Genomic DNA, 25596 nt, shown 5'->3' with positions numbered 1-25596 from the left:
GACAGTTTGATTCTTCTGTGGACACAAAGTCCTGATTGGCTGAATAAACACATTAAACTACTGTAACTAAAGAAAAGGAGCTCAGAGGTAAAGAAACCTGACCAGGTGCTTTTATTTTATTTAACTGTGTGTGTGTGTGTGTGTGTGTGTGTGTGTTTGTGTGTGTTTGTGTGTCTTGATTCTTGTCCTGAGGTCACAGTCAGTGTCACTGTTTCACCTCTCAGACTGACTTCAGACCAGAAGATGAGTGTTTGTGTGGAGGAAGAGGAGGACAGATCAGAACCTCCAGGATCCAGCTGTGTGTCTCTGAAGAGTGACCGGTCCAAAGAGCTTCTTCCTCCAGTCTTCAGTAATGAACCTGGACCCTCAGACACAAAGTAAGAGAACTGATTCTGACTCATTGAGTGTTTGCTGGTAAAGTTTTGTCAGTTACCAGCTGTAGAGTAACATCAGGCTTCAGGATGGAAGAAATCCTCCACATGTTAGAGCCAAAGCTTTTATTGTGACGAGCTGTAACCAGATCAACATCCTGTTGTACCTCGAGTGTGTCAGCGTACAGCGGCAGTAATAACAGGGAGTGAAAACCCTGATTCCAAAAAGATGTGACGCTGTGTGAAACATGAATAAAACAGAATGACGTCACTGGATAAAACAGCACAAAGACAATATATTAAATGTTTTCACTGATTTCTGTGAATTTGACGGCAGCAACACGTTTAATACAAGTTGTGACGGAGCAACAACAGGCTGAAAGTTGTGCAACGCTCCAAAAACACCTGTATGGATCGTTCCACAGGTGAACAGGTAGATTGGTAACAGCTGATCGTATCATGACTGAAGGTTCAGCACTCTGTCAAACACATGATTGTATAAAGGAGATTCCTACATGGGCTCAGGAACACTTTGTCAAACTGCTGTCAGTCAACAGTTTGTTAATGAGGACACACTGGACCTTTAACATAACGTGGAAATGACTCAACTGTCCACATTTTCTTCATGAAGCTGCAAATTAAATGTTTGAGTGAGAGAGAAATCATTGGTCCATCCCCCTCTGAGTGTCTGTGACAGCTGTCAGTCACAGAGAAAAGATGGAATCTAATCCAAGAGGACTGATCCAAACTTTAAACCTCCTGATCATCAACAGGAGGAGCAGTTTGTGTATTTAGAGCTTCAACAATGACTTTCATCAGAGAATTTATCAAAGATTCATGTGAGATGAATAAAAGCATGTTGGTGTTTGCAGAGTTCAGTCCAAAAGAAAGAGTGACCGGTCCAAAGATCGTCTTCCTCCAGTCTTCAGTAATGAACCTGGACCCTCAGACACAAAGTAAGACACTGTTTTCACTGTAAACTGACCTGATGAAGATGATGCACTGAGGATGAAGACTAAATGTTCTGCTGAAAGATTTATATTCATGATGCACAACTGGTGCAGAAACTAAGATGGAGTTGATTTGACACCTTAGAACCTCCACTCCAGAACTTAAACTTCAACAACATATTTATACATTTGTTGAGATGTTGAAGTAGCTGTAAATATTATAACTATTCAAAATGTGAGTGAATCTGCTTCAGATGTGTTCAGATACATCATGTAGAGCTGCTGGTTGGGCAGATTGGTGGTTGACAAGCACAGCAGCCAGCTGACATTTATCATTTACAGCCAGTTTTGTTCCTTTAAAATACGGCGTCCACTCAGTGAACTGCTCCACACTCATTGGCTCACACTGCTTGAACCTGTCACATCTCTGTTTCCTGCTACATGTCTGTGACTGCTGGTCTGTCACAGTTATTTCCAGCACTTCTAACCTCAGTTCAGAGCTGACTGACTCAATGTGAGCTGCTCAAAGTGACCGTGACACAGTGAAGGACATGATGAGCTCTTTACTGGAGGCTTCACTGTGAAGCAGCTGCACAAAGTGTTGATTTTGTATTAATAACAACCACAACACCAAATCTGGATATTTTAACAACAACCAACAAATCATTAATGAAGAAATGTCTCCACAGGAAGAGGAGACATGACTCTGAGAAGAAGCAGCCGTCCTGCTGTGTTTGGTGTCAGGACGTCCTGAAGGATCCGGTCTCTACCAGCTGTGGACACTGGTTCTGCAGACGCTGCATCACCTCAGACTGGGTCCAGTCTGCTTCACCAGGAGACTCCTCCTGTCCCCAGTGTGGAGGTAAGAATCAGAAACACATACAGGAAACAGAGTTTGTCTTTGTTAGTGGTGCTATTCAATAAAAACAGATCTAGAGAAAAAGCCGTGAACATATTGTAGCGGACCCTTGGCGTCAACAAATGAGGCAGAGAGATTCATAATGGGTGCTTACATTTTATTGTTGCTGTAGCACCATGAAATCTACAGAAAAGAAATACAGAAAGAAAAAAAAAAGAGATTAGACAAAATACATGAACATTTCACTCACAATTTCTAAAGCCACTTTCAATAGAAAACTAAAAGATACATACATTGAAAAACGTTTCCAATCATTATTAAACTCGAGGATAAAATAAAAGCCCAAATTCGAGTTACACATACCTCGTTCCACTAAACCAAGGGAGCTAATCGTATGTTATGTTGAAGGTGCCTTCTGGATAACCATATTCCTCCTAATAACAATAAAACAAACTTAGGGCAGATTGCAGCAACCTAATCAACATAAAGAATGTATGTGATTACATTAAATAGTTCAAAGGCAAACTTACTTAGAGATCCACAAATTTCCCAAACAAAGGAACAAGTCAGCAACACAGACGCTGCGCCAACCCAGCGGAAACAAAGGAGATGGTGAATGGAGATGCGCACAGGTGAGGAGACGCACAGGTGAGCTTACAGAGCTCATAGTCTCCTCGTCTTTATAACCTGCTACCCTCGCCAAGACTGGCCACTAGATGGGAGTGCAAGGCCATCCACTGGCTCAAACAGACAGAACACAGAAAGAGGACGAGGTGACAGCCCAAAACAATCTACTGTTCTTTACACATATTGTGTCTTATTTGATGGTGGATCAGCTGTAAATATTCCATGGAAGAAGGAAGAGCCACAGTGAGCTGTTCAGGCTCAACCTGTCGCCTCTGCTGTCAGTCAAACATGAACACCGACACACAGTCAGAGGCCCAGAGACACATTTCTGATGCTTCCTCTAAACTGGGCTTTATAACCTTCACTTCTTTATATATTCTTATATTGATCTTTGTTATCGGTGATGAAAATAATCACCAGATTTTCTTTGTTTTGTCTCAAACTTTTGTCTCTTTTCAGTGAATGTTGGTCTGCAGGAGGTTTTAGATGAACATAAGATCAGTCTGAGGAGGAGATGTGAACGTGTGACTGAAGGAAGTGATGGAACAGGAAGTGGAACCCTCCTCAACAGGATCTACACTGAGCTCTACATCACAGAGGGACAGAGTGAAGAGGTTAATACCCAACATGAGGTTTGGCAGCTTGAGACAGCTTCCAAGAAGAAGACCTTCAGTGAAACTCCAATCAGGTGCTGCGACATCTTTAAAGCCTCACCTGACCAACAGAGACGCATCAGAGTCGTTCTGACCAACGGCGTCGCTGGAGTTGGAAAAACCTTCTCGGTGCAGAAGTTCACTCTGGACTGGGCAGAGGGCTCCGAAAACCAAGATGTCAGTCTGCTGGTTCTGCTGTCGTTCAGGGAGCTGAACCTGATCAGAGATGAGCAGTACAGTCTTCTCAGGCTGCTCCATGTTTTCCATCCAACATTACAGAAGGTGACAGCAGAGAAGCTCGCTGTCTGTAAACTTCTGTTCATCTTTGACGGCCTGGATGAAAGCAGACTTTCACTGGATTTCAACAACCATGAGGTTGTGTCTGATGTCACACAGAAGTCATCAGTCAGCGTGCTGCTGACAAACCTCATCCAGGGGAAGCTGCTTCCCTCGGCTCTCGTCTGGATCACTTCCAGACCTGCAGCAGCCAATCAGATCCCTCCTTCATGTGTCGACAGGGTAACAGAAGTACGAGGCTTCACTGACGTCCAGAAGGAGGAGTACTTCAGGAGGAGGTTCAGTGATGAAGATCTGTCCAGCAGAATCATCTCACACATCAAGACCTCCAGGAGCCTCCACATCATGTGTCTGATCCCAGTCTTCTGCTGGATCACTGCTACAGTTCTGGACCACATGTTGACTACAGATCAGAGAGGAGAGCTGCCCAAGACCCTGACTGACATGTACTCACACTTCCTGCTGGTTCAGACAAAGAGGAAGAAGCAGAAGTACGATGAGGGACGTGAGATGAGTCCACAGGAGCTGACGGAGGCTGACAGGGAAGTTCTTCTGAAGCTGGGGAGGCTGGCGTTTGAACATCTGGAGACAGGAAACATCATGTTCTACCAAGAAGACCTGGAGCGCTGTGGTCTTAATGTCACAGAGGCCTCGGTGTACTCAGGAGTTTGTACTGAGATCTTCAGAAGAGAGAGTGTGATCTTCCAGAAAACAGTCTACTGCTTTGTTCATCTGAGCGTTCAGGAGTTTCTGGCTGCAGTCTACATGTTCCACTGTCACACCAACAGGAACACAGAGGTGGTGAAGGACTTCCTGAGAGATCGGAGTGCCTTAACCCTGGGTTGCTTCCTCTTTAGAGCCATGATGAAATCCCTGGACAGTAAAAATGGCCACCTTGACCTGTTTGTTCGCTTCCTTCATGGCCTCTCTCTGAAGTCCAACCAGAGACTCTTAGCAGGTCTGCTGGGTCAGACAGACAACAGTCCAGAAATCCAGATCCAGAGAGCCATCAACAACCTGAAGAGGTTGAACAGTTATAAGATATCTAACAGTGATGACATCTCTTCCAGGTATATCTCTCCTGACAGAAGCATCAACATCTTCCACTGTCTGACGGAGATGAACGACCACTCAGTCCATCAGGAGATTCAAGAGTTCCTGAAGTCAGAGAACAGATCAGAGAAGGAACTCTCTGAGATCCAGTGCTCAGCTCTGGCCTACATGCTGCAGATGTCAGAGGAGGTTCTGGATGAGTTGGACACACAGAAGTACAACACATCACACCAGGGAAAACAGAGACTGATTCCAGCTGTGAGGAACTGCAGAAAGGCTCGGTAAGTCCAGATGTGATTCACATTATAAAGCAACATAAAGCTGAAGCCTTCAGTATTAAAGATCAACACTTTACAAACATGCACAATATAAAACTACAAATGTGTCTAGAACTCCTTCTTGTGTTTGCATCAGTTCAGTGAACACAAGTTTCTTCCATCATCTTCTGTCTGGAGGCTCCACAAATCCAGCAGGAAAACTTGAAGACTTCAGAGTTTGTGCTGAAAATGTTCTGACAGTCGTCGTTTGATCACAACAGAGCGACTTTAGTCTCATTCCCAGGACGTCAAATAGACACATGTTGGGTTGGTAAAGCGTCCCGAGCAGCAACAAAGAGAGAAAATCAGAAACTCTCTGCAGATACGAGACACTAACACGCCTTTCCTCCACATTCCAGTCTCCCTCTCTGTCTGTTTACGCCTTCTTACGGCTTTTACGTCTTTGTCTCGTCTCGCTGCGTCTGCCGTGCGTGATGTGCTCTGATTGGTCAACATCAGTCTGCTGATGCTGGGAAATAACAAGAATCCAGAATTCACCTCAGATGCATCAAACTAAAGTAACGAGGCTGTTCTGAAGCTGTGAGGAGGAGAAAGTTCACATGTAGAGAGGAGAAGTCACACAGATACTCAGAGTACACAGACAGGAAACATGTACTGAAGGAGAGTAACTGAGTATTTGTATCACGTCGTCACATGACTCATGTTTACATTAGTCATGTGAAACGTGGACAGAAGGAGCTCAAGTTTCAAACTACAAACCTGGTGATCAGTAACTGACCAGCTGAGCTACAGTCGCTCATGTTAATGAGCTCTGTGATGCAAAATGAGACATTTCATATTAAAGTGTCAGATTTTATTATAATTTAACTGTTTAATTATCTTTATTCACAGATTTATTAACTGTAGACTCTCAGTGACTCACTGTGAAGTCGTGGCCTCAGCTCTGAAGTCCAACTCCTCCCATCTGAGAGAACTGGACCTGAGTCAGAACATCTTCCTGCAGGATTCAGGAGTGAAGCTGCTGTGTTCTGGACTACAGAGTCCAAACTGTCGACTGGAGACTCTGAGGTCAGTTCATGTGTTTGCTCTCGTACAGTGTTTATCCACCAAGTTTAAATCCTTAACAGAAGGTTTAAATTCTCTTCAGTTCTCTTCACAAATCACAACAACTGTTTTAAAGTCTGTCAGTGTGAACAGTTTGGTTCAGAGTTTAGTTTGAGCTCAAACTGGACTGATGTTAGTGAGGAAACTGTAGGATTTATCCTTCAGTGTGCTGAGAAATGAAATCAATATTTGTGATTTAGTTCCATGTAAGACATCAATTTATAGAAAACTTAAAGGAGTTCAACACATTTTCAGGAATAATGTCTTTTTGAACAACCTTCAGAACACACACACACACACACACACAGTGAAACAAACTGTGCAGCTGTCTGAAGTGTTGTGTCTGATCCGTAACTTCAGCATGTGATGATGTCATCATTCAGGAAGTGATGTCACTGTGTGTTCTGATCCAAACAGTAAACAGGATCTGTAAGAAAAAAAGAGAATGATAGAAACTAAAGTGACATCATGTCTGATTTGATCATTGTTACAGACGTGACTGAGATCAGCAGCTTGTTATTCGACATGAACAGGTTTATGAATGTTGAGCTGGTGTTTGGATGATGGCTGTAGAAGCTGACATTATGATGATCCACAATAACACAATGACAAAGTCACTCCACTCATTTTAGAGAGATAAGCTCATTGATGAGGACAAATGAGGCACATTTCCAACCTGAACACATCTGATTGGATTATAAATTGATTTTTATCTCCATCATTTATTCTTTATTCAGATTGGAGAACTGCAGTTTGTCAGAGATCAGTTGTGATTATCTGGACAGTAACTAAGTATTTGTACCATGTCTTCACGTGACACATGTTTACATTAGACATTTGACACTTTTGTCCAAAAAATATGAATTTGTGGTTCATTATGTTGCTCAAGGACATGTGGACATGTGGTCAGAAGGAGCTCAAGTTTCAAACTACAAATCTGGTGATCAGTAACTGACCAGCTGAGCTGCAGTCACTCATGTTAATGAGCTCTGTGATGCAAAACGATACATTTCACATCAAATATCAGATTTGATCATATTTTAACTGTTTTATTATCTGTATTTACAGGTTTATTCAGTGTGGACTCTCAGAGACTCACTGTGAAGTCGTGGCCTCAGCTCTGAAGTCCAACCCCTCCCATCTGAGAGAGCTGGACCTGAGTGACAACATCCTGCAGGATTCAGGAGTGAATCTTCTCTGTTCTGGACTGCAGAGTCCAAACTGTCGACTGGAGACTCTGAGGTCAGTTCATGTGTTTTGCTCTTGTACAGTGTTTATCCACGAAGTTTAAATCCATAACAGAAGATTTAAATTCTCTTCAGTTCTCTTCACAAATCACAACAACTGTTTTTAAAGTCTGTCAGTGTGAACAGTTTGGTTCAGAGTTTAGTTTGAGCTCAAACTGGACTGATGTTAGTGAGGAAACTGTAGGATTTATCTATTTTTTATCGATTTATTCATTTATTTAGTTCCATGTGAGACATCAATTTATAGAAAACTTAAAGGATTCAACACATTTTCAGGAATAATGTTGACTTAAACAACCTTCAGAACAGGATTTTACACACACACACACACACACACACACACACACACACACACACATCCAACCTGAATACATCTGATTGGATTATAAATGGATTTTTATCTCCCTCGTTTTTTCTTTATTCAGATTGAGGAGCAGCAGTTTGACAAAGATCAGCTGTGATTATCTGGCCTCAGCTCTGAAGTCCAACCACTCCCATCTGAGAGAGCTGGACCTGAGAGACAACAACCTGCAGGATTCAGACGTGAAGCTGCTGTCTGATCTGAAGAAGAGTCCACTCTGTAGACTGGAGACTCTGAGGTCAGTAGAGGGTTGGAGTCAGTCCACACTGGTTCCAGCAGAGTTGTTCTGAACTCAGTTAGTATCAAAGTAAAGATCCAGTATTTCCTGGTTTCCCTTAGTGAAGCTGTGAGAGGAGAACGGTGACACGCTTCATGATCTCAACAGTAAAGAACTGATCAGTTCATCTTTGTCACAGCTCTCAGATCAGTCTGACTGAAGCCTGCAAATCACTGGCTCTTATTTCAGAGAACCATCATTACATTTAGTAACCATGAGGTCTTTCTACAGAACAGAACCTCTGCTGAAGTCCAGAAACCACAGCTGATGTTTTACTGTCAGTCTTTGTATGAACATGTAGGAGCTTTAACATCACATATTCATCCGTCCATCTGTTTTTTGTTTTGTCCAGATATTTTAAAACAGGCTCCATATTTACCATGATGAAATATTAAGATGTGACTGAGACTCTGGTTTTAACAGCAGTTACTCATAATTACAGTGAGCAGTGAATGTCTCTCTGTTTCTGCAGTGATGATGCGTTCAGGGACTGTCAGCAGTTTATTTCACTGTGTCCTTCAGTGAAACCTGCAGAGTAAACCTGTGAGCTTCACTCCAACACGTTAACATGAAGCTGAAAGGAAGCTGGCTACGCTACACAGCCGCTCCACTTGTGGTCTGAACAGGACTGAAGTCCGGCTGGTCTTTAAATCACTGACTGACAGCTGATGGAGGGAGTCTCTGGAAACACTCATGTATCACTGCTGCTCTCTCTCATTCTCTCATCAGCTGGAAGTGATGAAAGGTGGAAGTGTTGAGAGGATCAGCTGTGTCCTGATGGTCCAGAGAGGTTGAAGCAGCACCATCAGCTGGTGGGTGGAGAGGCTCTGACTGGGCCGTGTTACTGGGAGGTGGAGTGGAGAGGAGAGCTTCATCCAGCAGTGACTGACGGGCCAATCACAACACGTGGAGATGACTGTGTGCACAATAAAAACACAATAACATTAAAATCTTACTTCCTGTCACTTCAACAAATATTAATTTCCCAATGTATCTTATAAACAGTTTTCCTACACTACAGTTGAACTTCAGCAGCTGTTTGTCACGTGTGTAGCTTCAGGGGACAAAACATGCTGAGTCATGATAATCACCAGATAATGGAGCATCAGTAAGTAACGACTCAGCATGACGCTCTACTTTACATGACATTGTACATTGAATGACAGCGTGCGCTCAGTGAACTGAAGGCTTTACTCTGAGATGAAGATCTTTTCCATCCACTGTCTTTATGCTGCAGGCGTCAAAGTGTCTCATACAGTGGATCTGCTCCACATGAGTGAAGGTTGAAATGTAAAGTTGAAAACATGTTGATCATCATATTTCCTGCAGCATCAGTGACTTCAGGTGAATGTGACCCTGAAGTCGACCTGTGGAGCTTCTGAAGTCCGTGTTGAAGCAGTTCTGATCAGCAGCTTCATGTTCTGGAGCTCCTGCTGGAGCTGCTTTCTGCCAGCAGGTGTCACCGTTCATCTTGTTTTCCTTCAAACTGAACTGATGATGTGATGATTTCTCTCTGACTTCATTTAGTCAGAAATTAAATGGCATCATCATTTAGTTGAACTTGATTTAAAGATATAATCTGTCAGATTTCTGCATTCAGATGTCTAAATGGACTCCACCTTTGTTCTGTGTGTTGCTGAGTTGTGTTCTTACATTATCCCACATGTGTCCAACAATGTTCAAACACAAATCCACAAGTTGACTCAATATAAATAGAGTTTAATTTGGTGGCTTTTGGAGCTATTTGGTTACTTGTTTGTTATTGATAATGTTTGATTAGTATAGTTTTATTTTGATTCAATTCATGACATTATTTTCTATTACTGGTAATTTGAGGTAAATATTTTTATTTGTTTAGCTTATTTAGTTGTTGTTTCTTTGTAAATTGGGTAGCACTGGGCACCAGAGATTATATAGGGATGAAAGCAGGTGGAGGACCAGAATGCACCTGGGTGGGCACATGGTTTTTTACCAGCGCAAGAGAGACACGCAGGAAACCAAATGTGTTTGTTTTATTGTTTTCTTGCTTGTTTTGGGGAAAATAAATCATGAAGAAGAAAATAAGAGCTTTGACTGGACATTATGACTCGCCTGCGTACGATTCACCCCCATGGTGCCAAAGTGGTCCTTTTTGATTTTGATAAGATTTAGTTAAATTGGTTTTGGACAAACAGCCACTACAGTGACCTTTCACCACTGTTGGACAAACTACCCAGAAGTCCTGCTTCAGTAAAAGTCTGAAAGTATCTGATATTAAATGTTCTTCAAAGTAAACTTTACATGTATGTGTTAAACTGTGAGCTGTGGGTCGACCCATCACTGCATCTGATATTCAGCATCTTTATCATTATTAGAGTCATTGTTTGTTTTTAATAAAATAAATTGATATAAGAATGATTTACTTTTGTCTCTGATGCAGCATGTAATCTGTAAAGTAACTAGTCACTAAAGTTATCACAACAATGTAGTGGAGTGGAAGTATAAAGTATCAGATAATAGAAACACTCAGGTAAAATACAAGTACCTCAACATTGTACTTAAGTAGATGTACTCAGTTACTTTCCATCACCTTTATAACATTTGCACAAAGTATATTAAATGTCTCTGAATGCAGAAACTCTCAGAAATGAGCGTTTTTTGAATGGAGTCTGGTGACAGTCGACAGTCTATCTGATCAAAGATTAACTTTGCTGCATATTTAGGGAAGAACATTTTTCATTCTCTGCACCTTCATCATGAAATAACTTGAAACAGATCTGAACTTGGACACATTTATCTCCAGTGGTGACTTGATGTTTCCCGTCTCTCATGTTTTATATTCTGCATCTTTATCTTGTTGTTATGTTGTGCAGCTGTGACCTCCGTCAGGTTTCTCTTGTTAACAGAGATCTTGATCAGGGGAACTTCTGGTAAAATCAAAGTCAGATAAAAACACAAGCAGTGAATGGAAGACGACCCGAAGCGTCCTGCAGGCCCTGCTCCTCTTGTTATGCCTGATGGAAATACATCTAATTATATGAATCATAATGATCTTCAGTCCACTATTAACATTCCTACAACCGCTCTTTGCCCGGCTGGAACACTTGAGTCTCACCACAACAGAAGGTCATCTGGTTCACGTCACGCAGGCTTTGTGATACAGCGCTGAACGAGGCTGCTGCACAATCCAACTTCACAGTTTGACTGCAAGCAGACAGCAGTTTACCAAGTCACTATTGATTATTATTACTATTATCATTGATTAAACACGAGTTTATGAGGTGATTTAACCATTAAAAAATGCTTTAAACTCCTTGATAAACCTGAACAGAGCTACACGTGCAGCTGAAAGGCATAACTCATTATAAAAACGAGATTTCAAATCAAATCAAGTCAGTTCAACATTGAAACACTCAAACATTATCTTCCTCATGTTAACTGGTTTTTGATGCCTTTCCTCAGCACTTGGAGAATTTGAACAACTCTTACAGTAACTCAGAGGTGGTTTTGTCTTTATTGGCTCCTTAAATAAGTTTTTCAGCTCTGGAGAGAAACTCTGAACTGTCTCTGCAGTAGAAAGACACAAACACATTTGAAGCTGATGTTAAATGACCCGAGAAAACAGAGTAAAAGTGGCATCTCGTTTTACTCAAATGGTAGAGAACTACAACACCCAGCATGCACTGCGCGGCGACGTTGCCTGTGCCGTGTAGTGAAGCAGGAAGCAGTGATCAGACCTCTGGCTGGTAAAATAACCGTTACCGTTCATGTAAACTGTCACTAAACACGTTTCTGTAACAGTTCAGAGGCGAGCGGGCAGAGAACAGGCCGCCATGTTTACAGCTTTACTCACTTTGTTATTTTACCGTTTTCACGGGATAGAAACAACATGGCGGCGACTTCCGGTTCACGATCTTTCTGTAGAACAACTAATCTGAACATTAATTTATGTTTCTGGATCTTTCAAAGTGAGAATCTGTCAGTTTAGTGACGTCACAGTGTTTATAGTCTGTCAGCGGTGGAAACGTCAGACCGGTTCGTCTGAGTTCGGCGGGACGTCGCTCACTCAGAGAGACAGGGAGTGCTCTCTATGTCCCTCTATACTCTTTGTACATGCACGCGTACAAAATACGAAACGACACGAGCGTCAGAGGCTGTGAGTTCTACTGGACCCGGAAACTGGACGGCCGAGACCGCAGGAGACCCGGAGACCCGGAGAGGTCCAGCAGCCTCCAGCACACGAACAACATGACAGCGACACAGAGCGGGAAGGAAACTCCGTCTGAGGCTCACAGCCTCCATCAGAGGAGGACTCCTGTCTGAGCCGGGTCCGAATCAAAATGGCGCCCACAACAACTCAGCGGAGGATTCGGGTCCGGCCGTCCTGAGACGGTCCGGAGCACAACTTTGCCAACTCCGGACAAAAAGCGCAAAGGTCCAAATAGCTGTCCCGTGACTGTGACCCGGATTATTATCGTGCTCCTCTCTGGACCCCCTCAGACCTCCTGCTCCTCTCTGGACCCCCTCAGACCTCCTCAGACCTCCCTGCTCCTCTCTGGACCTCCTCAGACCTCCTGCTCCTCTCTGGACCTCCTCAGACCTCCCTGCTCCTCTCTGGACCCCCTCAGACCTCCTGCTCCTCTCTGGACCTCCTCAGACCCCCTCAGACCTCCTGCTCCTCTCTGGACCTCCTCAGACCTCCTCAGACCTCCCTGCTCTTCTCTGGACCTCCTCAGACCCTACCCTGGTCCTCTCTGGACCTCCTCAGACCTCCTCAGACCTCCCTGCTCCTCCTGCTCCTCTCTGGACCTCCTCAGACCTCCTCAGACCTCCCTGCTCCTCTCTGGACCTCCTCAGACCTCCTGCTCCTCTCTGGACCTCCTCAGACCTCCTGCTACCTCCTCAGACCTCCTGCTCCTCTCTGGACCTCCTCAGACCTCCTGCTCCTCTCTGGACCTCCTCAGACCTCCTCAGACCTCCCTGCTCTTCTCTGGACCTCCTCAGACCTCCTGCTCCTCTCTGGACCTCCTCAGACCTCCTCAGACCTCCTGCTCCTCTCTGGACCTCCTCAGACCTCCCTGCTCCTCTCTGGACCTCCTCAGACCTCCCTGCTCCTCCTGCTCCTCTCTGGACCTCCTCAGACCTCCTCAGACCTCCTCCTCTCCTGTCCAGGCTGCTGCAGGTGAGTCTTCTAAGATTGTCTATTAACGTGAGGCGTCACTTTGATGTATTTCAGGAGGCCGTGCGTGTCTGTCACACCTGATGTTTGTGGAACAATGAGGTCGGTGATCTTACAGAGAAATTCTTTTCAGTGAGTTTTACTAAATGTTCTTCTGTGCCGGGCCTCAGCCTCAGGTGAGACTGTGCCCGTCTGAAACCTGACAGCCTCATAAACCAGGTTGTAAATCCCAAATCCTGACAAGACACTTTAAACAAACCAAATCTGACATCCAAACTAACTCAGTCAAAGACAGACAGCAGCAGAGGACAGAACAGGGCCCAGGTTCTGGATGTATGGGCCCAGGTTCTGGATGTATGGGCTCTGTCTGTGGAGACGCTGCCCCTGCTGGTGTGGAGGGGCGGTGCAGCGATCCTGCTCACATGATGTTTCTGTTTCTATCAAATCTTATGTTTATTTTAAACTCATATATTTTAATCTACAGGATTATTTATTAGACTCTTATTTCTTTAATCCTCCTCGACTGAAGGATTTTTGCAGACTCATGTTAAAGCAGCAAAGAGCAAACAGCTGGTTCAGTGTCATATTCTGTCAGCCAATCGGAGAGCAGCGTGTTAAAGGGACACTCACTGCGTCCTGTGGTGTGAAGCAGCGGCGGTCAGAACAACAACAACAACAGCTAGAACAAATATTCCTGTTGTTGTTGTTGTTGCTGCCTCCTGACTGTATCAGGCAGACAGAGTTCCTCTACAGTCTGCAGAACAGCAGCTCGGTGTAAATCTGCCCTCTGCTGGTGAACAGGTGAACAGGTGCGACCGCAGGACCTTCAAACGAGCCGGAGCATTAAAACAAACCTGATCTTACTGAAACTGGAACTGGATCATTTCAACAGTGTTTCTGTTTCTGACTGAGATCCTGAAGAGGAGAAATATGTAGTTCTGGAAGAATAAAGAATATAAAGAATATAAAGGCCCGTGAGTTCAGGCTGCTTCTGTCGGGTCGACGACTACTAAACTAAAAATCTTTTGTTTGTCAGACTTGAACTTGGACAGGAAACCCGTCCTCCGGCCTCGGCTCACAAACTGGACTGAGAAATGTTCCGATCCACTTACACAAGGTACACCAGAACTCTTTACCTCTGTAGCATCTTTTCATGAAGTGGACTTCTGTGGTGCAGAAAGTTCTGTGTCAGAACTGGACTCTGCAGGACGACCCGGAGACGCTGCAGGTCTCAGGTGTGTGTGAAGGTTTATTTAAAGGAGCAGTGTGTCGTTTTATAGCAGACATCAAGAGTCAGAATCTTAATATTTACAATATTAATGAGGTGATAAAACAAAGTGTTCTCAGAGGACAACGAGGATGGAGAGGTGGCAGGGTCCGCCACATGTAAACACAGTACAACAGTATAAAGACGGTTGATGAGCTCAGTGAAGATGTTTCTCTCCTCGCTGTAAAACTACAGAATGCTCCTTTAACTGAAACACAGCAGGGCAGCGTCTCCTCCCAGGGGTCCTGGAAAACCTGGAAATGTTTCAGTAGAACCGGGTCTCACCTGGTTCCACACTTTTGGCCCTCAGGGCTTCCGTAGAATCCCGACCATGTCTGTTTTGTCCTGCAGCTGGCAGACGTCCTCTGAGAGACGGCACGCTGTGGCTGTTAGAGAGGAACCAAGAGAGCAGCTCAGAGAACGAGCGGTTCTGAAAGAGGAACCCAAAGAGGAACCCGTGACTCCTCAGATGGACCTCGGTGGGTGTTTGCTGCTCGTTGTTTCCATGGTGATGATATCTGAAGTATTAACGAGTCTCTCCTCATCAGCTGCAGCGTTCTGGCCCGTCCAGCTCTGTAAAGACGACCCAGACGCAGACCAGCCCAGCTCCAGGTCCAGACGGGAGGTGTCCTGCCCTCACTGTGGAGACTCTGTCCAGAACCTCAGACACTTCGTCTACAGAGACCTGATCTTCTGTGAGGAGGCGGCAGACGAGGGCGAGACGCTGGAGAAGTGGCTGATGGGCCGCGGGGCGTCGAGGACGACCGTCTGGAGGTTAAAGAAGAAACAGGAAGAGATGCTGGTGAGTGTCCGGTCCGTTTATATTCATGAATTGGTTCTGATCAATGAGGCGACAACTGTCAGAAATCCAGGAGAATGAAACCGTCGTCACTCTGACGGCGTTCCTGCTGATTCAGACGCTTCTGATGTTCCTGATTTCACCGGCAGACTTCTGTAACCATCGGCGGCGCTGCTGGAGATGAACCGGACTCCGGCTCAGAGGAAGACCGGCCGGGAGAGGACGGAGAGACGCTGGAGGACAGAGAGGTGCCGAGGCCCATCGTCTGGAGGTCCGATCAGAACCACTTTATTTAAGATTCAATAATGAAACGGGTCACGAGTCGCCTCACAGAACCATCACAGCTGAACAACACAGGAAGGATGTTTTCTTATTTATAATAAATGATAATTAAGTGAATCAGAACATTCTTAGAGAGGTTCTGGTCCAGTACTCGGGTGAATTCTTCAGATGTGCCATTTAAAATGTCTCAGGTCAAAGTTGGGCTCCGCTCGGGCTCAACAGAACATTCTGTCTGACAGTTAAAAAAAGTCTTTTATGTGTTTTCTTAGAATCTCTGAGTTCTGGACTGGTGTGTTCTGAGTCTAAATGTGGGGTCCAGTTTGAGCCTCTGTGTGTCTGTCCTGCAGGGTCCGGACCTCCTCTGAGGGCCAGCACAGGGTTCTGGTGAAAGAAGAACCCGGACAGGAACCCCTGACTCCTGAGAGCCGACCCGGTGGTGCCGGTCCTGTTACAGGTGCATGCAGCACGTCACCAGGTTAAACTGCTAGTTAGCTCAGTTAGCAGTGCAGCTAGCGAACAGAATCAGTGTTGTGTTTATTCCAGTGGTTCTGGAGTTCTGCAGCATCAGGAGGTTTCAGGCCCGGAGCTGTTGGCGTTTCATTGTTCCCTCGTTCTTTAAAGAACATTTACTACAACATGAGACTTATTATTTGGATGTCATCATTTGCAGCGTCCTGTCAGATCCACGTCCCTCCCCGGGTCAAAGACGACCCAGACCAGCCAGAGCCGTCACAGCCCAGCACCTGGTCCGGTCCAGGCCTGGAGGTCCATCAGCCGCCCGCCTCGACAGAGACGCTGAGCAGCCGACAGCAGCCGAGGACGACCGTGTGGAGGTGAGACGGAAATCATGTGAGATTAAAGTGAAGACATTAAACGAAGTCGTCGTGATTCTGGAGTCTGTGTTTCATCTCCGGTCCAAAGTGGCGACGTGTCTCGTCAGTACTCAGCCCGGATTCTTTGTCTTCAGCGGCGTCTCCACGCTCACAGTCACAGCAGCAGCTCAGCTGAAGAAGGTCGTTCCTGCAGGACCATCGAGCCTCCGTCACATGTTGTTCTCAGTCACTCGGTACATGAAGACGTGAATTACTCAGTGTGTCTGTCCTGCAGGGTCCAGACCTCCTCTGAGAGCCAGCACAGGGTTCTGGTGAAAGAAGAACCCGGACAGGAACCTCTGACTCCTGAGAACCAGCTCGGTGAGTCACGCTCACATTAAGTGTCTTATTAGTCGAGAAATTATATTTACAGTTACTATAATTTTGTTGTGAATTGCAGCGTCCTGCGTCCGGTCCGCTCCCCGGGTCAAAGACGAGTCCGACTCGGACCAGACGGAGACGTCGGAGCCCGGCACCTCGTCCCCTCCACGTCAGGAGGATTATCAGACGTCCGGCTCCGGGTCATCAGGCAGCAGCTGCTCCACCTGCCCTCACTGTGGAGACTCTGTCCAGAACCTCAGACACTTCGTCTACAGAGACCTGGTCTTCTGCGAGGAGGCGGCCGACGAGGGCGAGACGCTGGAGAAGTGGCTGAAGGAGCGCGGCGTGCCGAAGACCACCGTCTGGAGGATCAAGAAGAAGCAGGAGGTCCTGCTGGTGGGCGGCAGCCTGCCTCGCCGAAAAGACCGAGTGTGTCTTCAGTGTGGAGAGAGGAAGACCAAAGCCAACGGACACACCATCCTGCGAGCCATCAGAGAGACCTTCTGTTCCAGAACCGACCCGCTGGGCCGCACCGTGGAGCAGTGGCTGACGGAGAAGAGAGGAGGCGTCACCACCGAGCAGCTGAAGGAGCTGGACCGGGCCGTACGCAACGCCCGAGCCAAAGAGAAGCGGGCCCGGATCCTCGGGAGACTTCCAGCCCAGCAGCCCGCCGTGACGCAGGAAGCTTTTCAGACGGACACGACGGCGAACAGGCCGAGGAGGAGACGGAGAGACGGCGGCGCCGCTCAGAGCCGGCTGTCGCTGAGAAAGTCTCAGAAGAAGAAAGAGTTCCCTGATTATTATGTTTACACGTAATCTGATCTCTGAACAGTTCTGACAAACATTCTGATGCTTCATTTATTTGAAGCAGGAAGCGAAAATCTGACCTCTGACAGCGTCACACCTTCAGGCTCTGCAGGTGTGATTCACCTCCATGAAGACACAATGATGTTAACTTTGTTCTCTGGTACACGCCGTCCAGACTGAAACCAACCACCAGCTGCCTTTACCCGACCGCTCTGTCACCTCTCGTCTGACCCGCTCGCCAGAGAAGTTACATTGAACGCACCGCTTCGTTCGAGTCAGATGCGATAAGCCTCCTTTTTTTTTTTTTTTTTTTTTTTTTTTTTTTTTTTTTTTTTCCACATTTCTTTATTCAATTTTTTGCAGACATTACAGAGAAGTACAACAGTATCGCATTATGTCCGAGTGTCCGCCTTAGAATAACAGAAAACCCCAACATGAATCCCACTATCCCTCCCGACAACCCATATCAGATATAGTCACAATAAACAACAAAATTGTTACATAATGACATCTAGCAACATAGTGAATACTTAAAGTAGTACAAAAATAAATTAAAATAAAATACATAAGTAAATAAATAATAATAAATAAAGGGGGGGGGGCTCCTCTCTCTCTCTCTCTCTCCTCAGCTTTTAAGAAGCATTCTCTGCATCATCAGGAGTAACAGTAACGCTGTTACTAATATAAGCAATCAGTGGGTCCCAGGTCTTATGGAATGCTGTCAAAGATCCCTTCTGTGAGAACCTTAACTTCTCCAACTGCAAACACTGTAAAATTTCACGTATCCAGCTGTTGTGAGTCGGGGGAGAGACATGCTTCCATTTGAGGAGAATGGTTCGCCTGGCAAGCAGGGTAGTAAAGGCCATGACGCGCTGTGTGGTATTGGGGAAATTTTTAGTCGGAGGGAGGCCAAAAAGAGCAGTCAGGGGGTTTGGTTCTAAACTTATGTTGAGAGCCTGTTTGAGGGTTTGGAATATATCGGACCAAAAGTCGGTCAGCCCTGGGCATGTCCAGAACATGTGTGCATGATCAGCTGGGGACTGTTTACAACGGTTACAAGCATCACTGTGACTGGAATATATCTTTGCCAATTTAGCATTAGTGAAATGGGCCCTATGAAGCACCTTCCACTGCAGTAGACCGTGCCTGGCACATATAGACGAAGAATGGATCAGCTTCAAAATGTCCTTCCACTGGACCACAGTAATGTCTACCCCCAAATCTTTTTCCCATGCATTTTTAGGTGATGCTGTGGGGGCTGGACTTAAAAGTGCAATCTTATTGTGGATAACTGATATCAGTCGTTTTTGTTGCAAGTTGAGAGACAGGAACTGGTCGATCTCAGCTTCAGGGGGGCGGTTTGGAAAATGTGGGAACTGCTTTTGGATAAAGTGTCTCATTTGAAGGTACCGAAAAAAGTGGCTATTAGGGAAGCTGTATTTCTCTGATAGAGCTGCAAAAGACATGAAAACACCTTCATCATATAGGTCATTAAGAGTTCTGAGGCCCTTATTTGACCACATGCAAAAAGTAGGATCAGAGCAGGAGGGGAGAAATGCATAATTCTTCGAAACTGGAGCAAGAACCGAAGCCCTATGTAAGCCATGCTGCTTCCTGAACTGGGTCCAGATTTTAATTGTATTGGTTACAACTGGATTAGTTGAGACCTTATGGGCACTTATGGGGAGCTGTGAGCAAATCATAGAGTGCAAAGAACAGGAAGAAGATGATATCTCAGTGTGAGCCCAAGGTGGGCAGGCGTCTACACTTTTATCATGAAGCCAGTATAGAAGTTTATTAATGTTACAGGCCCAAAAGTAATGGCGAAAATTTGGCAGTGCCAGTCCCCCTTCAGACTTAGAAAGTTGAAGAATATGTTTTTTAATACGGGCTGGTTTATTATGCCAAATGAAAGCATTAAATTGTTGGTCGAGATTAGCAAAAAATGATTTATTGAGACAAATTGGGATGTGTTGAAAAAGATACAGAAATTTCGGAAGAATAACCATCTTGATGAGATTAACTCGGCCTGCAAGGGACAGAGGAAGGGCAGCCCATCTGGACAAGTCTGACTTGCATTTGTCTAATAACGGTTGGAAGTTCTTAAGATAAAGTTCCCTGAAGGAGCTGGTAATAAACACCCCCAGATACCTGAATCCCTCTTCAGCTATTTTGAAAGGAAATATGGATTGTGGAAGTGATCTCGCCAAATTGTTAACAAAAAATAGCTCGCTTTTCTGAATGTTCAATTTATACCCTGATAGGCGTCCAAACTGATCCAGAATTGACAGAACTGAGGTGAGGGAGGATGTGGGGTTTGAAATAAATAAGAGAAGGTCATCAGCATATAAGGAGAGTTTGTGGACTTGGCCGAAACGAGTGATGCCCTCAAACTCATCCTGGTTCCTAAGCCAGATAGCTAGTGGCTCAATGGCTATATTGAACAACAAGGGTGAGAGCGGACAGCCCTGCCGGGTCCCACGTTTAAGAGGGAAGTACGCTGAATGGACACCGTTAGTATTAACAGAGGCAGATGGGGTAGCATATAAAAGTTTAACCCAAGAGATGAAGTTAGAATCAAAGCCAAATTTCTCTAAAACAGAAAATAAAAAGCCCCACTCGACCCGATCGAAGGCTTTCTCTGCATCAAGCGCCACTACGACTTCAGGAGTGTTGGGTGCGGGTGAGGATAAGATATTCAGCAGCCTTCTGGTGTTGAAGAATGAATGTCTCCCTAATGTGAATCCTGTCTGGTCCAATGAAATTATCGATGACATCACATTTTGAAGGCGGAGGGCGAGAACCTTAGCCAAAATTTTACAATCTACATTTAAAAGAGAGACTGGTCTATAGTTACCACAGGAGGTAGGATCCCTGTCTTTCTTCAGAAGCAGTGAAATAGACGCCTCATACAAGGTCGCTGGCAGTCTGCCTTCAGTAAAGGAATCATTGAACATTCTCACAAGGATGGGGACTAATAGCATCGAGTATGCCTTAAAGAACTCGACTGTGAAACCATCGGGACCCGGAGATTTCCTGTTTTGCATAGAATTGATTGCTTTATGCACCTCTAATGAAGAGATGGGTCTACCCAGTTCTCTGGCAATATTTACGTCAATTTGAGGAAATGTTAACCGGTCTAAAGGGTTTGGGGTCGTTTCAGTAATTGGGGTGCATTCAGAAGTATACAGAGTGGAATAGAAATCAGAAAAAGACTTATTGATAACTACTGGATCAGAAGTGTGGCTACCGTCAGGTAGCTTAATTTGATAAATCAATCTAGAAGCGCTAACTGCGCGGGCCTGCTGTGCCAAAAGTCTCCCTGCCTTATCACCCTGCTCAAAAAAGTTTTGTTTCGATTGTCGCAGCTGTCTCTCCACTACTCGTGTCATTAACTGATCATGCTCCGAATGTAATAGTAGACGTTTCTTATAGAGGATAGGGGATGGAGAGGTGGAGTAAGTTTCATCGAGTTTCAGAAATTCATCTGCAATTTCCACTAGTCTAGCCCGTTCAGCCCTTCTCATTTGGGAAATATAAGAGATCACGTGTCCCCGAGTAGTGGCTTTAAGTGCTTCCCACAAAATGCTACTGCTGACATCAGGGGTGTCGTTAAAATCTATGTAGAAACGAATTTGAGCCGCAACAAAATCTTTAAAGTTATTATCAGACAGCAAGTACGAGCTGAACCTCCATAGTGCACGTGGAATTGTATCTTGTGGCAGACTAATGTCAACTGTAGTAGGAGCATGGTCAGAAATGGCTATTGGGTGATATTCACACGCATTCACACAGTCTAAGAGATTATTATCAAGTAAAAAGAAATCAATTCGGGGAGAATGTGTGGTGTGCATGGGAAAAAAAAAGAGAAAGCTCTACCACAGGGGTTTTTAAACCTCCAGGGATCTGAGATGCCCAGCTGTGATGTGTATGTTTTGATTACGCTCGCTGATTTGTGTAGTGTGATTTGTGTAGGGGAAGATCTGTCGAGAGTCACATCCTGCACCAGATTGAAATCCCCACCTATGATGATGTGGTGACTGTCAGCGTTTGGGATTTTAGCAAAGAGCCTCGTAAAAAACTGGTCATCGTCCCAGGTGGGTGCGTAAACTGAAACTAAGACCACTGGTACATTCTGAAGCGTGCCCGAAACTATGACAAAGCGACCATCAGTATCTAAAATGACATTTATTGGATTAAACAGGACCCTTTTATGAATAATGATGGCTGCTCCTCTAACTCTATCTGTAAATTTTGAATGGAATAAATGGCCCATCCACGCCCTCTTAATTCGTGGGGTGTCAGATGTTCTGAGATGCGTTTCTTGCAGAAACATCACATCCCCTTTAAGATACTGTAACTGTGTCAAGACTTTGCCAGTTTTAATCATGTTATTCATGCCCTTAGTATTCCAGGAAATTAGACGCACTCCACTACCTGTCTTCACAGCATTAGCCATCTATAGGAACAAGAACTACCGATTAGATTGACTTTGTATGGCCCCATGTATTCTGAACTTTGATAAAGGGAACGAGAGAGAGCGAGGGAGAAAAAAGAAAAAAAAAAAAAAAAAAAAAAAAAAAAAAAAAAAAAAAGAGAATGACAATAATAAAAATAAAGAATAACAAAGGGAAAGAGAAACAAAAACAATATTCGTGACCACTCTGAGGGTTACACCCAAGACAAGAAACATCATCTGAGCTCTCCAGCTCATAGCTAACAGCTAAACTAAACTTCCGGGGTCCCTTCCCTTACCTAACAATAATTGACCCCTAAGTCACAGAAAAAAAACTTACGTAAACATAACATCAGGAACTGTGTTCCAGACCCGGCGGGCGAATAATTTACATAAAGACAGAACAAAAAAGGTGAACAGAGGTAAATCGGTGACTGCCTATGGCTGTGTAAGATGTCACAGATCAGCAGAACATTCTGCATGTACAACAATAACGTCCGTTATGAGGTAGAAGTAGTTAAACGATGTAAACCCATATGAAGAAAGTAACAATGAAAGTGTTTATGGGCCAATACAGACCACCAAGACAGCTTAGAGTATGCAGGTCTTAAACGGACCCAGCCGTCAGACCTCCTCCGTGCGGATGGATGTTATGAAGCCTTTAGCCTCGGAGACCGAAGAAAGTCTCTTCCTACCTCCATCTTTCACCACAATGAAAAGCCTGGCAGGGAATAACAGTGCAGGTTTGAAGCCCAGGTTGTAAAGCTCCGACATCACCTCTCGGTATTTCTGGCGTTGTTCTACCACCTCCGGGGCGTAGTCCTCGTAGATGGATACGGGGGAGCCTCGGTAATGTAGCTTGCCCCTCCTGGCTCGGGCCTCCCGTATGATCCTCTCCTTCACCTGGTACCTGTGCAACCTGATAATGACGGGCCGTGCTCTCTGCCCCTGCTTCGGTTTCTCGGATAGCGTACGATGAGCTCTGTCACATTCTGGCGGTGATTCCAGGAAGCCTTCGCCAAAAACTTCCATGAGCAGCTCTGCGAAGAAGGTTGTGGGCTTCGGCCCCTCCACTGACTCAGGTATGCCGACCACTCTGATATTGTTTCGCCGACTCCGGGACTCCAGGTCGCTAACTTTAGCTAGCAGCTTATCGTTGCTCTTCATTAGCGTAGCACAGGATGACTCCAATGTTAGCAGACGTTCGTCTTGTAAGTTAGCATTTGCCTCGAGCGAGCTTATTTTCTGAGCGTGGTCTGACACCATGGTGTGAACGTGGTCCAACTTGGTTTCGAGTGTCGAAATGGAAGTTTTAAAGTCAGCGGAGAGGGCTTGGCGGTGTTCCTCCAGGAGGTTAGCAATGGCCGCCATGCTAAACTCGTCGCCGGCCTCGTGAGAGGGACTGCCTTTAGCACCCTGGTCTTTCACCGTCTGTCTGGTTGCATATGTCGACATATTTCAGTGGTGTGTCAGTCAGAAGAGACTAAATCACTCGACTGATGCCGCTTTGTTGTGACTTTCGGGGTCTTATTGTGTGAAATTGTCAATGGTTGCGGGAGCGAGACTCGAAGCGTGCCTACTCCATCTCGACCAAACCGGAAGTCCCCTCCTTTTTTTTTTAAAGATTTTTTCTGGCATAGACACCTTTATTAAGCAGTAGACAGATAGGAAATATGGGAGAGAGAGAGGGGGGGATGTGACCTGCAGCAAAGGACCTCCGGGTGGAATCGAACCGGGGTGGGCTGTGTATGTGGCATGCACTCTAACCACTCGACCACCTGCGCGCCACAATAAGCCTCCTTAACAGCAGGCGGCACTAGTCTCGTGCCAGAACTCCAAAACATGAAAACAGGAAATGACGGAACAGAGAAAAACAAAGCTCACATCGTATTGATTCAGTACGACGACCCGAGAAGACGTTTGTGGACTAAATACTTGGCGTTACTTGACAGATGATCCAGGCTGAGCTCTCTGGCTCGTTATTATACGAATATGTGGTTTGTTTACCATCATCACTTCAGCCCCTCCCACACGCCGTGCAATGATTGGCTAGCACACCGCCAACCAGAGTATCTGATGGCTCAGACGGCCTCCTCAGACTTCACATGTTGAATCGGAGCCGACAACGTCCACCTGGTTCCTGAAGCTCCCGACGCAGCTGAACACACTGAACAGATTGTCTGAGTCTCCCCAAACGGTTCAGACGTCCAGCGGCTGGCTCGGTGTGTTTCACACTTTAAATATCTTAAATGAGATTAAATGTTTCTTCTGTGAAGACGAGTTGAGAGTTTCTGAGTCGACTGATGCAGAGAAACAAATCTTTGCACCTTAAACATTTAATTCTTTGACATCTGCAGAAAACGTTACAGCTCAGTGTTTTAATGTTTTACATTTCACAAATTCCTGATCAGCTGAAGTCACGACGTGGTTAAATCATGAAGTTCAGACTAATTAAATCTAAACTAACCTGACAGTGAGGTGCCTCCATGTGTAATAAATACTGTATAAATACATTTAAATCTATTGTAGAAAGATTGTAGAAGGAAAATGTTTGGTTCAATAAAATCCTGTGAATTCTTTAAAAAAGACTTTAAATCTTTTTTATCAGTGTTATAATAATCCCTCAATAATGTATTAGTGGAGGAAGCAGACGGTCGCTCAGAGTTCAGAGCAGGTTCACCTGGTACGAGAGGAGCGTCAGAGTATTCTTCATCTCTGTGTGTGATTTCACTCTGACAGATGCTGATTTGTTCCCTCCTGCACTTAAAGAATCACAGAGAGGAGAGAAACATTCAGTGGTTCCTCGATACTTTATATGGGCAGAAAACACGTCATGAAACGAGGTCGCAGGTGACGTCAGACAGTGAACGCGTCTCTACATGGACAACCTGTCATTATTTTGGTGCATTTCTCTGATTTTAATCATCTTTTGTTTAAAAGCTGCTTTAAAGCTTTAAATATTAAAATGTCCAAATACCAGATCTGCTTCTTGTCTTTATGCTAAGCTAAGCTAAGCTAAGCTAAGCTAACCACGTCCTCCAGACAGACTGAGTATTTTAGTGTTTCTACTGAAGTGAAGTCAGTTTTTATTTATGTTTATTGATATTACAGTATAATTTGCTGAGGTGACACAGGTAGCAGCTGAGCTGTAGGACCATGATGCACCTGGGCGGGCCCGTGGACCTGCAGGATTCTGTTCTTTGTTTGATTGGGTCGGGTCACCGGCGGGTTGGAATTTATTGTCTGTCCGTATTATTTTCATCTGTCTGCTCGGCTTTTTATCTGTTTAATTACTGATTCAGTTTTTCTTGTTCTCGACATGAAACATATCATCAGTGTGAGACAGGTGATTCCTCGTCCTGCAGAAGTCGAACGTCTTGATTGATTTAATGTTTTTATGCTTTTTAAGAAGATTTTATTTATTGTGGATGATCTGTGTATGAAGTGTAAAAAACACAGAGGAAGCTGAACTTCTTCTGTCTTCTCATGTTGAAGTTAGATCCAGATTTTGTGTCTGTGGTGCGTTTACGGACACCGTGAGACTGATTTCCTTATTT

At 44.9% G+C, this 25596-nt stretch overlaps 3 protein-coding genes and 2 long non-coding RNA genes across 6 annotated transcripts in view; 4 read left to right on the top strand and 1 right to left on the bottom strand.

The window, feature by feature from the left end:
- Window positions 1-2031: 2031 nt before the first annotated feature.
- LOC115597553 (uncharacterized) lies at window positions 2032-2827 on the bottom strand. 2 transcript variants are annotated; one of them, XR_003987118.1, is made up of 4 exons: window positions 2711-2827; window positions 2544-2614; window positions 2335-2363; window positions 2032-2166 (listed from the first exon to the last, which is right to left on the bottom strand). It is a non-coding gene; the product is annotated as an uncharacterized LOC115597553 (long non-coding RNA). The 2 variants fall into 2 exon arrangements; XR_003987117.1 differs by having other exon boundaries at window positions 2032-2363.
- Window positions 2828-4457: 1630 nt separating this feature from the next.
- LOC115597551 (NLR family CARD domain-containing protein 3-like) lies at window positions 4458-5463 on the top strand. The gene is made up of 2 exons (XM_030443573.1): window positions 4458-5091; window positions 5281-5463. Exons 1-2 carry the CDS (start codon window positions 4523-4525, stop codon window positions 5291-5293), a joined length of 582 nt encoding a protein of 193 aa, XP_030299433.1. The 5' UTR covers window positions 4458-4522; the 3' UTR covers window positions 5294-5463.
- Window positions 5464-7956: 2493 nt separating this feature from the next.
- On the top strand, window positions 7957-10406 carry LOC115597554 (uncharacterized). The gene is made up of 2 exons (XR_003987119.1): window positions 7957-8038; window positions 8807-10406. It is a non-coding gene; the product is annotated as an uncharacterized LOC115597554 (long non-coding RNA).
- A 2787-nt stretch (window positions 10407-13193) lies between these two features.
- Window positions 13194-17879, top strand: LOC115566341 (uncharacterized). The gene is made up of 9 exons (XM_030392177.1): window positions 13194-13238; window positions 14272-14352; window positions 14854-14981; window positions 15051-15304; window positions 15451-15572; window positions 15931-16037; window positions 16254-16416; window positions 16691-16776; window positions 16856-17879. The coding sequence occupies exons 2-9, from the start codon at window positions 14330-14332 to the stop codon at window positions 17590-17592; spliced, it is 1620 nt and encodes a 539-aa protein (XP_030248037.1). The 5' UTR covers window positions 13194-13238; window positions 14272-14329; the 3' UTR covers window positions 17593-17879.
- Window positions 17880-25195: 7316 nt separating this feature from the next.
- Window positions 25196-25596, top strand: part of LOC115566022 (4F2 cell-surface antigen heavy chain-like) — a 4580-nt gene continuing 4179 nt past the window's right edge. The window contains exon 1 of the mRNA XM_030391766.1: window positions 25196-25267. Within this exon, the coding sequence (XP_030247626.1) occupies window positions 25196-25267 (72 nt within the window). The remainder of the gene's footprint in view (window positions 25268-25596) is intronic.

The sequence above is a fragment of the Sparus aurata genome, chromosome 16 (assembly GCF_900880675.1).
Source record: "Sparus aurata chromosome 16, fSpaAur1.1, whole genome shotgun sequence".
In the NCBI taxonomy this organism is placed as follows: domain Eukaryota; kingdom Metazoa; phylum Chordata; class Actinopteri; order Spariformes; family Sparidae; genus Sparus; species Sparus aurata.
The sequence above is the reverse complement of the archived record's forward strand: the minus strand, read 5'-3'. Positions and strand labels throughout refer to the sequence as shown.